General features: G+C 40.6%; 1 protein-coding gene across 1 annotated transcript; it reads right to left on the bottom strand.

Annotated features, from left to right (window-relative positions):
- Positions 1 to 618: 618 nt before the first annotated feature.
- MSX2 (msh homeobox 2) lies at positions 619 to 7,899 on the bottom strand. Its single transcript, XM_044277535.1, has 2 exons — positions 7,388 to 7,899; positions 619 to 1,809 (listed from the first exon to the last, which is right to left on the bottom strand). Exons 1-2 carry the CDS (start codon positions 7,737 to 7,739, stop codon positions 1,385 to 1,387), a joined length of 777 nt encoding a protein of 258 aa, XP_044133470.1. The 5' UTR covers positions 7,740 to 7,899; the 3' UTR covers positions 619 to 1,384.
- Positions 7,900 to 14,326: the final 6,427 nt, after the last annotated feature.

The following is a 14,326-nucleotide window of genomic DNA, read 5'->3' as shown; positions in this document are numbered from 1 at the left end:
AAAGTTTATTCACCCATGTGGAACAATACAGCAGCAACTTTTCGGCTCATCCATAGAGCCTTTCTCAAGCCAGGCTTGAGAAAGGCTCTATGGATAAGCCGAAACGTCCCTGCTGTATTGTTCCACATGGGTGAAAATACTTTTTATTGTTTTATAGCCTTTGGAGTGCTGTCCATTTTTCTAATATATTAGATAGATAGATAGATAGATATAGAGGGGGGTATATAGAGGTATAGATAGATATTATCTCTTTCTCTCTCTCTCTCTCTCTCTCTCTCTCTCTCTATATATATAGTAGATAGATATAGAGAGGAGTATATAGAGATATAGATAGCTATTAGCTCTCTATATATGTATATATATATTAGATATAGAGAGGGGTATATAGAGATATAGATAAATATTAGCTCTCTCTCTCTCTCTCTCTCTCTATATATATACATATCATTGTTAGCTTGAAATAAATCAAGCTAACAATGAGTTTTCATGATAAATAACATTCTCATAATTTTCTATATTTTATTTCATCCTTTCAATGAATATCTAAATAGGAAATCAGGGTTGAATTGATTAAGGAGGCAGCAGTTTCAGAGAAGACAAGACACACTGGGATTCACTGTAACAACATTTTTAATTTAATTACAAATAAGAGATATATGGAATTATAACTCTTTAATAAAATATATACCATTTTACACATGTCCCTTACAAAGGGATGAGAATGAGAAAAAACGGGTCAGTGGTTCGTGAATCTCAGCAGTGAAACAGAAAATGTAAGAACTACTCAACATCATTTGATTTGGTTATTGTAGAACTGGTTCCTCACCTCTGGAGGTGCCTACAGGCCGAGCAGTGGCTGAAATCAATAAAATGGTGATAGTAACCCTCCAGTAAATACAACTGTGAATATATTGGTAATTTAAACCATAGATAATCTGTGTGAGGCAGGCACCAGGAATCCATAAGGCACATTATTTAACGCTTGCTCAAGAATGAGACTTGTCCTCAGACATCAACCTGATTGAGGAATCTATGGTTCCTTCTTGACTTGTCCTTACTATATACATCTTACACCAATGGCTCCCTTAATGTGAAGGTAAGTAGTGATAGGGGCATCTATTACAACCCTACTATAAATTACGATCTGTAAAATAATACTAGGACTTCTCCTCCTTTGCTACATAGTGTCTCTCAGTATCCCACTGTATGGCTGGTCTATGTGCAACACAGGCTATAAGGCACTTGTGAGAGCAGGTCTACACCACAAGGGTGAGATGATATCCACAGAGTGATCAACGGGGTCTTTGGTGCAGGTAAGGGCCACAGTCAGACCCAACAAGTACTTTATAGGCTGGTCCATCTCCATGTTCTGCTCAGAGTCATCTCAAGATAAATGATACATGCTGTATCCAACAGGAGTGGCATAAAGTCCTACAGGTGGAATGGGAAGCATCGGTCTGTGTAGCTGATAGGACGATCCATATAGTGATGCAGCATGTAAGGGGGAGTTAATAGGGAAGGGTATGCTGAAACCAGGGGGTAACATAGGCTTGGCTGCCATCTTGAGCTTTTCTAGCTCAGCCTCTTGAAGTCTCTTGGCTTTGGCTCTCCGGTTCTGGAACCAGATTTTGACTTGGGTCTCTGTTAGGTTCAATGAACTTGAGAATTCAGCTCTTTCTGCTATTGAAAGATATTGCTTTTGGCGAAATTTACGTTCCAGGGCCAATAACTGGGAAGTGGTGAATGGAGTTCTGGGCTTTCTGTTGGTCTTGTGCTTCCTCAGGGTGCAGGTGGAGGGGCTGAGGTGTCCTGCAAAAAACATAGGTCAGGTCACACATGTGTCATACACACAATATACAGTCTGCATTCGTGGCATAGCTATTGGAAAGCCAAAGCAAAGACCAAATTTATCTATCTTTGTATCCCATATCTATGCCTATATCTATGTCTATATATATATATAACATCTATCTATCTATATACTGTATCTATCATCTATCACATCTCTCTCATATCTATGCTAATATCTATCTACTATATATATATATATATATATATATATATCTAACATATATCTATCTAACCCATATCTATGTCTATATCTATCTGCCTCATATCTATAGCTACTTATTTAACTTTATGCCCTAGTATCGCAGCTCATTTGGTCTTTTATGTGGCTTCCAACCACAGGAATATTCTAGCTCTATCTGTGTAGTATGACAGGTACAGCCCTGTAAACTTTACTAATTACTGGGGCCACACACATTCAATAGGCACCATTCCAGCTATACAAAGCTCCTGCAGACAAGATCGTTACTTTCTGCACAATCGTTTCCCATTTATGACAATGTGTCTCATCAATGGCTTTTTCCCCCTCTTAGAAACTTCCCAGGCTCCTCTAGACTTTATAGCAATTGCACATGGCTAGTACTTGCTAAATCAGCATTCTGGGGCCATTCACTATAAATATATGCACAGGTAAATGCAGGCAAACCTATTGTAATCTATCAGCTGTAACTGCATATGTCAGATTTATTTTATATGTCAATTTAAAAATGGCTTTAGCTAAACGTAAGTCTCTTCTCGTTCTCTCTCTAGATAGATAAATATGAGATGATATATATGAGATAGATAGATAGATAGATAGATAGATAGATAGGATATATATATATATATATATATATATATATATATATACGAGGTATATAGATAGTAGATAGATAGCTAGATAGACATGAGATATGACATGAGATAGACATGAGATAGCTAGATAGCTAGATAATATATATATATATATATATATATATATATATATATATATATATATTAGAAAGATTGATAGATATGGGATATATAGATAGATATATGATATATATATATATATATATATAGATATATAGATAGGAGATAGATAGCTAGATAATAGATAGATAGATAGATAGGAGATAGCAGGATAGATATGAGACAGATAAATAGATAGATAGATAGATAGGAAATAGACTTGTTATTTGTAAAACAAAACATAAAGGTATTGATGATGTTATATTTTGATGGATCTCATTCTTTTCTATACTTAAGTATTTAACATCCCGTTTTATTATCTTAGTTCTGAAATGGGAACTAAAAACGATAGAAAAACGGATGAAAGCGAATATATATATATATATATATATATATATATATATATATATATATGTATTAGATTCAAATATAATTGTATAAAAAAAAATAAAGAAACAAAGAAAAAGATAGCACAACTCTGTCCCTCCAGAAGCACGGAATCACAATGTATTATGATCCTGATTGATACTACATCTACAATAGTCAATTCTTTTTACTATCTTTTTCATTTTTAAAATGCTATTGATTTCCTCAGAGGACAGATACCTAAAATATAAGCGTTGTCAGCAGTTTTTACTATTGCCTTTTAGTTCTATGGATAATATCTATCTATCTTCAGTATATATCTTTTGCATATATCTTCTGTATATATCCTAACAAAGTGAGTCTTTTGTTAGCAGCCGAAGAAAGGAATGCTTTGCCAAATAAAGTCAAATAACTAAAAGAAAATGGAAGTGCGATGGTGTCAGTAACTCATGTCAGATACAATTCTGAAGGTGTAATCCCAATAATAGGTTTCTCTTACAGCTCTGCTGCGCTCCTGTCTGGGGTCACATCATACTGGAATTAACGCCTAATTGTAGATTGATATGAGTTCTTTTTCCTGATTAGGATTATTATTTTATTTTTGCTTCGTCTAATAGAATTTTGTTTTGTTTTGTTTGTTTATTTCTCGTTTAAATCGACAATGAATCGGATGTCATTCTATAATTTGTAAGGAAAATGTTATTCTATTATTTCTTTTCTTTTCCCCATTCTATTTTACCTCACATGAATGAAACCCTATGAACATTTGTTTTAGTTTCTTCTTCTAAGTGGCAGCTTTTCATTTTGAGAACATTCCATAAACTGCTCTTTGTATTTAATGCGTTTCGTTCCTTTCTGTAGATTATTCTGACAAGTCAATCTCAATTAAAGAATGCCCTCAGTGATGAATAGTCATGGTCCTGGATAACACGATTTGGTTTGCAGTCTATGAAAAGTAGATTTCTTTTAACTTTACACAGAGAAATATAATATATGAGCCCTGCACCTATAGAACTGAATAATGCTGAAGTAATATAGTTATAAGGCTATGAGCTCCAGATACAAGGCCAAGGTCCCAATGTATCAGGATTATCCAAGTGTCAGTATTTTCCTCTGATAAAGCATGGGGAGGGGTACTGACTGAGCATCAGATATCAGTGATGTCAGGAGCAGGATGTTGTTACAGGCCTCATTGCAGGTGGACAGCAGTCCCATTAGGACTCCCTTCAGAACCTAAAATCTCCATAGACATTGGATTTCTCTGGGGAATGAATTGCATTTATTTTCAGATAGGCCATATCATACCATGATGTGGCTGTGGTTTCCAATCTGTGTATCTCCATCTGTTGTCAGACTACGACCCCCGGCATGCCCTGGAAGTCGTAGTGTCCCAACAGCTGCAATGCATTGGTTGTGGAGCAGAGCTCTAACATAATGTGCAATAATGTCCGCACACAGAGAGGTCAGTCTTTAGGCGATAGCCCCCTACCTAATATAATGTACAATGATGTCCGCAGTGCCCCAGCTGAGGCCAGTCTTTAGGGGATAGCCCCCTACCTAACATAATGTGCAATAATGTCCGCACACAGAGAGGTCAGTCTTTAGGCGATAGCCCCCTACCTAATATAATGTACAATGATGTCCGCAGTTCCCCAGCTGAGGCCAGTCTTTAGGGGATAGCCCCCTACCTAACATAATGTACAATGATGTCCGCACACAGAGAGGTCAGTCTTTAGGGGATAGCCCCCTACCTAACATAATGTATAATGATGTCCGCACACAGAGAGGTCAGTCTTTAGGCGATAGCCCCCTACCTAACATAATGTACAATGATGTCCGCACACAGAGAGGTCAGTCTTTAGGCGATAGCCCCCTACCTAATATAATGTACAGTGATGTCCGCAGTGCCCCAGCTGAGGCCAGTCTTTAGGGGATAGCCCCCTACCTAACATAATGTACAATGATGTCCGCACACAGAGAGGTCAGTCTTTAGGCGATAGCCCCCTACCTAATATAATGTACAGTGATGTCCGCAGTGCCCCAGCTGAGGCCAGTCTTTAGGGGATAGCCCCCTACCTAACATAATGTACAATGATGTCCGCACACAGAGAGGTCAGTCTTTAGGCGATAGCCCCCTACCTAATATAATGTACAATGATGTCCGCAGTGCCCCAGCTGAGGCCAGTCTTTAGGTGATAGCCCCCTACCTAACATAATGTACAATGATGTCCGCACACAGAGAGGTCAGTCTTTAGGCGATAGCCCCCTACCTAATATAATGTACAGTGATGTCCGCAGTGCCCCAGCTGAGGCCAGTCTTTAGGGGATAGCCCCCTACCTAACATAATGTACAATGATGTCCGCACACAGAGAGGTCAGTCTTTAGGCGATAGCCCCCTACCTAATATAATGTACAATGATGTCCGCAGTGCCCCAGCTGAGGCCAGTCTTTAGGTGATAGCCCCCTACCTAACATAATGTACAATGATGTCCGCACACAGAGAGGTCAGTCTTTAGGTGATAGCCCCCTACCTAACATAATGTACAATGATGTCCGCACACAGAGAGGCTTCTCGTGCCCCAGCTCAGGCCAGTCTTTAGGTGATAGCCCCCTACCTATGACTCTACATTCTCCTATGGCCCCTGTATTTGAATATCACGGTGGTCAAAGAATCGCACTATGCCCTATCCAAAGAATAGCTTATTGGGTTCATTACTAACTTGAGGTCAAATATGACAGCTTAGTAAATCATATTTCTGAAATCTGTCGAGGAGGAAATGACTAATGTCTTTTACATGATGATGGAGGGGCCAATAAGTGTGATGAAATGTGGTGGCAGTTGCTATGTTCTATATGCTCGCTGTGATATGAAAGACAATCTGCAGTATAAACTACAGTCCAGGGTTAATGTACTATAGTATGTGTGCACTTCACACAGGGCCAGAGAAGTACAGGACAAACCCAGCTCTGCTACATGCATCGATATGGCAGAGCTATAAAATATCTCAGCCTGATGTCGGGGATTGTTCACATAGGACCACAGATAAACCTACTTCATAAGATAGATAGATAGATAGATAGATAGATAGATAGCTATGAGATCGATAGAGATGAGATCGATAGATAGATAGATATGAGATAAATAGATAGGATAGATAGATAGATATGTGATAGATAGATATGAGATAGATAGATAGATAGATAGATAGATAGATAGATATATAGATATAAGATATATAGATATGAGAGATAGATAGATATTAAATAGAAAGATAGATAAATAGATATGAGATAGATGGATAGATGATAGGTTATTATCACATTACTGGGGTATACTGGTGCAGTAATGACATTACTGGGTTATACTGGTGCAGTAATGACATTACTGGGTTATACTGGTGCAGTAATGACATTTCTGGGGTATACTGGTGCAGTAATGACATTACTGGGGTATACTGGTGCAGTAATGACATTACTGGGTTATACTGGTGCAGTAATGACATTACTGGGTTATACTGGTGCAGTAATGACATTACTGGGTTATACTGGTGCAGTAATGACATTACTGGGCTATACTGGTGCAGTAATGGAATTTCTGGGGTATACTGGTGCAGTAATGACATTTCTGTGTTATACTGGTACAGTAATGGCATTACTGGGGTCTACTGGTGCAGTATTGGCATTTCTGGTGTATACTGGTGCAGTAAAGTGGATGGGAGCAGTGTTCTATATGAGAGGTACAGCCACCTCATGGCTCCTCTCCTCCGCGGCTTATTAAAGTCCACCACAAACCGCCTCAACAATCCCTTTATTGTTTCACTCCTCAGCAAACACATGTATTGAAGTGCTCCTCAGAAGATGCCATGAAGATCTTCTACAAACATCCGGGTCCCATGATCCTCATCTGCCACACACCAGCAGCCAGATCAGTGCCCTGTGCTGTGCCTGCTGTCAGACACATGCTGGAGCTGAGAACATGCCCTAGACCTGGCACTAAACCTGCTGCAGCCCTGACCTGTATGAGCTGGGGATGAGGACCACATCACAAAGCAGAAGGGTGCTCCTGGAACAGAGATGTGGTTCTGGGGGTATTGATATCAGGGCATGCAGAGCAGCCAGGTTCAATTAGGAAGATGAAAGCCTCTGAATGGGCTGCAGCGACTCCTACATGAAACCAGAGCCCTGGCTGGAGATACACATCTTTATGGCACCAGGAGTATGAATGTGGCATGAACTTACTTGGTGGAGGGGAGTAGCTGCCTCCTTCCTTGGCCCATGCAGTCCCATCTTCTGAGTTTTCTGATTTCACAGATGAAGTTTCAAAGTTTTTTGTAACCCCTGGAGGACTGGGACTCTCTCTGCTCCCGACCCCCAGGTGCAGGTGTCTTGGGTTGCTACTTGCTCCTGGAGCCTCCAAGCCACGTAGGTGGGACACTTCCTTAGGAATCCTCTTATCAGCCATGAGGGCTTCCACGCTGAAGGGCAGGCTGGAAACCTTGATCTTGTGATCCTCCGATGGGGAATGGAGAGGATGCCCAGAGCTCTCTTCATCAGAGCTTAAATCCTCCTTCATTTTCCTAGGCGAAGACATGTTGGTCTTTAAGGGAAACCACAAAAGTCCCCTTCCTGGCCGAGATCCCTTAGAGGAAGGTAGCCCAGCAGTGCAGCGTCTCTCTGCTCTCAGGTCGAGCTCCGCGGGCTGCACACACTTCAAGGAAACTCAAGAAACTTTTTCTTTCCTCTTTTGAAAGCAGCTTCTCTGACAACCAACAGGAAACGCCCGGGTCGCGTGACGTCACCGACCCGCCTCTCCTGATTGGCTGCGGCGCTCTGCTTTATTGCACTCGTTCTAGAGCTGGAAAAGAAGAAAGAAGGAGTTAATGAGACAGACTGTTATTAGTGATACCTGTAGGGCTGCAATCAGCAGACCCGAAAAGACACTTGGGTAATTACGTTTCATTATACGAGGAGGAAGCTCATATAACCAATTTTCTCTTTCTAGTCTCCCCTTAAAGACTCCTCTCTTTGTGATGTCTTCGTGTGGCTACATGTAAACATTTTACGTGTCATCTGATAGAGATACATCTGATGGGTGAGGACTACAAGGCCAGGGGGTCTTTGATGTCGGGGGCCTCTTAGGGTACTCCGACTCCTCTAGAAAGGACACTTTCCACTCATCATCTAATAAAACCCAGAAAGAATCCCCAAACCTGTCCTAGGACAGTCCGGCCCAGAGCACGGCTTATCTGCCATCAGAAAACAGTCGGGGAAAGAACTGCCCTTCTCACATGATGAATGGACTCCAGAATTGTCTCATAACCTTCTGTGCGACAATTACAACTCATTACCCTGTAATAGCCCAGTGTAGGAAGTCTCCTGGCAGCTGCAGAAACTGGCACTTGTAGGGTATGGACTTCAGAGACTTGGGAGGATAACCCCCAGTTCAGGAGGCTCCAAATGGATTGCTGCAGCCCCCAGAGGGAAGGGACCCCGGATTAGCGGAGTCCGGAGAACAGTGAAAGATATATAGATATAGTGTGTACATGTGTGTGTGTATAAATATATAATATATATATATATATATATATATATATATATATATATATATATGTATATACATGTGTGTATATGTGTGTATATGTATATACATGTGTGTGTCGTCTGTTTCATGCTGTATTTATCTATATCTTTCTATCTCATATCTATCTATTATCTATCTATGTATCCATCTATCTCATATCTATATATTATCTATCTATGTATCCATCTATCTCATATCTATATATTATCTATCTATGTATCCATCTATCTCATATCTATCTATCTATCTATCTATCTCATATCTATCTATCGTATATCTATATCTATCTATCTATCTATCTATCTATCTATCTATCTATCATCTATTAGCTATCTCATATCGATATTTCTATGGTTTATAGGTTTATGACTTATTACAGGCATGCTGTGTATGGTTTAGGCAGTAAATGTCGCACATCAGCCGCATCCTATATACTAATGGCTGAATATTTGACCTGTTGTTAAATGTGTAATTGCAATGATTAGAAATGTTATTTTAGGGCAGTTCTGTCTTAAAAATACGATGTGTTCATATATTAGCATTTACCTCCGTGCGGCTTGTGCTAGGCCCTGCAGCTCCTGGTATGAAAATGCACAGCGTATTGTGGGCCAGAGCAGAGTCCAGTGCCAGCCGTGCCATGCTAATGCCCGGTCCTTACATTACACTTAAAATGGCATCCCCCTAAAAACACCCAAGCCAAAACATAAAATATACTATCTATCATCTATCTATCCATCTATCTTATATCTGTCTATTATCTATCTCCTATCTATCTATTCTATCTATCTCATATCTATCTCATATATACCTTTACATATACCTACATTTGTGTATACATATAGCCTTCATGGTGACTTATTAAAGAAATCAATGTAATATATATATATATATATATATATATATATATATATATTTTTTTTTATATATATATATGTATATATACAGATGAGCTCTACAAGGAGAGCTATTCCCCCATATATACACATGTTCACACACACACACACATATATATATATATATATGAACATGTGCATATATGGGGGAATAGCTCATCTGCATATATATATATATATATATATATAAACGTGTGAACATGTGTATACATGGGGGAATAGCTCATCTATATATATATATATATAGGTGTGATCATGTGTATATATGGGGGAATAGCTCATCTGCATCTATATATATATATATATATATATATATGTGAACATGTGTATATATGGGGGAATAGCTCATCTGCCTCTATATATATATATATATATATATATATGTGAACATGTGTATATATGGGAGAATAGCTCATCTGCATATATATATATATATATATATATATATATGAAAATGTGTATATATGGGGGGAATAGCTCATCTGTATCTATCTATATACGTGTGAACATGTGTATATATGGGGGGAATAGCTCATCTGTATCTATCTATATACGTGTGAACATGTGTATATATGGGGGGAATAGCTCATCTGTATCTATATCTATATATATATAGAGGTGTGATCATGTGTATATATGGGGGAATAGCTAATCTGTATATATATAGAGGTGTGATCATGTGTATATATGGGGGAATAGCTCATCTGTATATATATATATATATATATATATATATATATGTGTGATCATGTGTATATATGGGGGAATAGCTCATCTGTATCTATATATATATATATATATATATATGTGTGTGTGATCATGTGTATATATGGGGGGAATAGCTCATCTGTATCTATATATATATATATATATATATATATGTGTGTGATCATGTGTATATATGGGGGAATAGCTAATCTGCATCTATATATATAATACCGCAAATAATGCAGCAGCACAGTCAGATGTTGTGCACTGGGTGCAAGATTCCTCAGAGAGGCTGGCTTTTCCTCCAACATATATATTCACCGAATGAAGAGGCAGCACTTCCAGTTATTGGTGATAGGGTGACGACACCCTATCACCAATAACTGGAAGTGCTGCCTCTTCATTCGGTGAATATATATATATATATATATATATATATATATATAAATATATACACAGATGAGCTATTCCCCCATATATACACATGATCACACCTATATATATATATATATATATATATAGATGAGCTATTCCCCCATGTATACACATGATCACACCTATATATATATATATATATATACAGATGAGCTATTCCCCCCATGTATACACATGATCACACCTATATATATATATATATATATATATATATACACAGATGAGCTATTCCCCCCATGTATACACATGATCACACCTATATATATACATATATATATACAGATGAGCTATTCCCCCATATATACACATGATCACACCTATATATATATACAGATGAGCTATTCCCCCCATGTATACACATGATCACACCTCTATATAGCGGCTGCTATTGATTCCGTTATTCTGGGCGGAGGAGAGCAATGTCCGGGTATTACACACACATCAGCCATATAATATCCCATATAACGTAGGGTTACCGCAGAACCCTATACTAATGCGCTATCCCGTCTGTCGCAGTGTGCTGTATGTATATATATCTATAGCCCTGTGTCCATGGTGACAAGTCTGCTCCCGCGCGGGGTTAACCCTTCCTCGCCGGACAGCTGTCAGTACTTTCCCGGAGCCTCCGCTCCCTCACACTGGCTACGGCCGGGAGGGTGAGCCGTGGTGATTACCCCTCGGCCCCAGCACCAATTATACACTTATGCGGCTCTCAGCCGGCCACTGGGGAGGCAGGGATACGGGCTCAGTCCGTGGGAGTCAGGCGCTGGGAGGGGGCCGAGGGGGAGGCAGCAGACGGAATGAGGCTATTTGCAGGCGCCAGCAGCGGCGAGATGAAAGGCAGACTCCTGGGGGAAGCGGCTGCCGAGTACAAGCGGCGTCCCTGCCAGCCCCGCCCCCGTCCCCAGGGCTTGCGCGGCGGCCCGCCCCTGACCACGCCCCGGCCCGCCCCCTCCTCGCCCCACAGGAAGCGAGCATGTAATAATGGCATTAGCGCTCATTAATCACGATATTACGGCGAGCCTGGCGGAGGATTAACCCCCGCGTCACAGCCTGCTTCCCGAGGACTGACTGGAACATATTGGCGTTGTATAAACCATGTAGACCCCTTCAGTGCCGGCCCTTAGGGCTCATTCACACGTGAATTGCGTTTTTCCTTCTCTAGTGTGCCTTTCACATTGTAGAGCTCTATGGCCGGTTTTACTTAGGCTCCATGCACACAGTGAGTATTACATGCAGATTTCTGTGTGATAAATTCACAGTGTAAGGGCTCATGCTTACCACCGTATGTAGTTTGCGGTTCGCAAAACACAAATCCGCAACAAATACGGATGACGTCCGTGTGCAGTCCGTATTTTGTGGAGGGAACAGCTGGCCCCTAATAGAACAGTCCTATCCCTGTCCGTAATGCGGAATGGACATACTGAAATGCACACACAGTAACTTCCGTTTTTTTGCAGACCCATTGAAATGAATGGACACTGAAAGAAAATATGTTTGCGTGCATGAGCCCTAACACAAAGCGTGAAATCTGGGGCAATTCTGCACCATGACAAAACCTGCTTGTAACGTGAATTTGGCACGGAAACGCAGCAAAATCTGCATGGAAAATCCGCAATAACTACAGTGCAGTGTGCATAAGAGCTTGCAGCTGCTGCAGCGGGGCACGTGATAATAAATGGTGCAGATCCCGTGAACCTCCCCAGAACTTCTGTATTTGGTCTCATGTACATGGCCGTTGCCGCTTTTGGCTCTATATTTTTATATTTCTATATATATATTTTTTTTTTTGGGGGGGGGGGGGGAGGCGCAGAACGGACATATGGATGCGGATACCGCACATTGTCCTGTCCGCATCTTTTGCGTCCCCTTTGAAGTGTATGGGTCTGCATCCAACCTGCAAAAAAATGCGGATCGAATTGGGACAAAAACCACGGTCGTGTGCGTGAGCCCTTTGTTAGGGAGCAGCGGTTCATATTTTTTCAACGGACAGAAAAACTGCATGCGATGTACTGATAAATCTGCGCAGCGCGTTTTTATTTCATGAATTTTCTCAGCTCCTGCGGCATTTTCCTCCCCTAGTTCTCAGTAATAATAAAAACGTGACAGTTTTTTCGGCTGCTTTCACACAAAGCGTTTTTTACACTTGGGATTTTTTTGTGGAAAAAAATGCCAGCTCCAAATGATACGTGCAGGACACACAAGCATTTTGGTCGGAGGTATTTTTTTTGTCGGTCTGACTTCTTTTTAAGATGTTATCACATAGCCTGCTATGGAGGGGAAAAATCTCATGAAGAGAATGCGAGCAGTAAGACGCACCGGCCCAGATGTACTCATGTATCTGCGCCAAAGATCTGTCTAAAGAAGTGACGCATCTAGGGTTACCGCACTTATTTCTGACTTGCTCGACGAGGGAGTGGGGCTTAGAAGAAAGTGTGTGAAGCTTCATGGAAAAGGGGGCCTATGATGCGCCATTGTACCTAAAAATGCGCAATTTTGCCATAAAAATCTGGAAGTAAGCCAACCAGCAGTTGGTATAGAGTGAGAGAAAAGTGTCTGTCCCCTGTCTGTCTGAGGCTACTTTCACACTTAGAAATTTTTTAACAATATAATGCAGACGGATCCGTTCTGAACGGAGCCACCGTCTGCATTATATGAGCGGATCCGCCTCAGACAGATCCGCTCTGAACGCAAGTGTGAAAGTAGCCTAATTCATGTGTGTACGGACCCTAAGGAATGCCACATGGGTTAACGCATAGCTATTTTTGAGCCAAAGCCAGTGGATCCAGCAGGAAGGAGAAGTATATTATTTTTTTAATCCACTTTTGGCTTTGGAGACACCGCAGAACTAGGAGTGAGTTCACATTAACATTTATTTTTCCCTTCTTCTGGTCTAAGGCTACTTTCACACTAGCGTTGTTACTGGATCTGGCAGGGTTCAGCAAAAACGCTTCCGTTACTGATAATACAACCGTCTGCATCTGTTATGAACGGATCCGGTTGTATTATCTTTATCATAGCCAAGACCGATCCGTTTTCTATTGTGGCATAGAAAATGGATCCGTCCCATTGACTTGCATTGGGGCTCATGACGGATCCGTCTTGCTCCGCATCCCAGGACGGAAAGCAAACTAAAACATGCTGCGGTTTGCTCTCCGGTATGAGAACGGAGCGGATTGCATTTTGGAGCACTCCCTTCTGTTCAGTTACGTTTTGTCCCCATTGACAATGAATGGGGATACAACTGAAGCGTTTTTCCCCGGTATTGAGACCCTAAGATGGATCTCAATACCGGAAAATATTAACGCTAGTGTGAAAGTAGCCTAAGGAAACAAAACTGTAAAACAAAAAAGGAACCTCTTGCACTAGTTGTGCACATTCGGCGTCCGTTGGAGCCATTTCTGTCTGAGATTCATTATTTTAGACAGAAGTAAAAATCCTGCATGTGGGACTTTTTTTCCATCAGGCTACTTTCACACTTGCGTTTTTGTTTTCTGGCATTGAGTTCCGTCCTAAGGGCTCAATACCGGAAAAGAACTGATCAGTTTTATCCTAATGCAT

The sequence above is a fragment of the Bufo gargarizans genome, chromosome 2 (assembly GCF_014858855.1).
Source record: "Bufo gargarizans isolate SCDJY-AF-19 chromosome 2, ASM1485885v1, whole genome shotgun sequence".
Taxonomy (NCBI): Eukaryota; Metazoa; Chordata; class Amphibia; order Anura; family Bufonidae; genus Bufo; species Bufo gargarizans.
This window is presented reverse-complemented; position numbering and strand designations above follow the sequence as displayed.

Coding starts and splice junctions, on each gene's coding strand:
- MSX2 (XM_044277535.1), bottom strand. CDS start 7,739: ATGTCTTCGCCTAGGAAAATGAAGGAGGATTTAAGCTCTGATGAAGAG. Junction 1,810..7,387: donor CAGCTACTCCCCTCCACCAA/GTAAGTTCATGC, acceptor TGTTTTTTGCAG/GACACCTCAGCCCCTCCACC.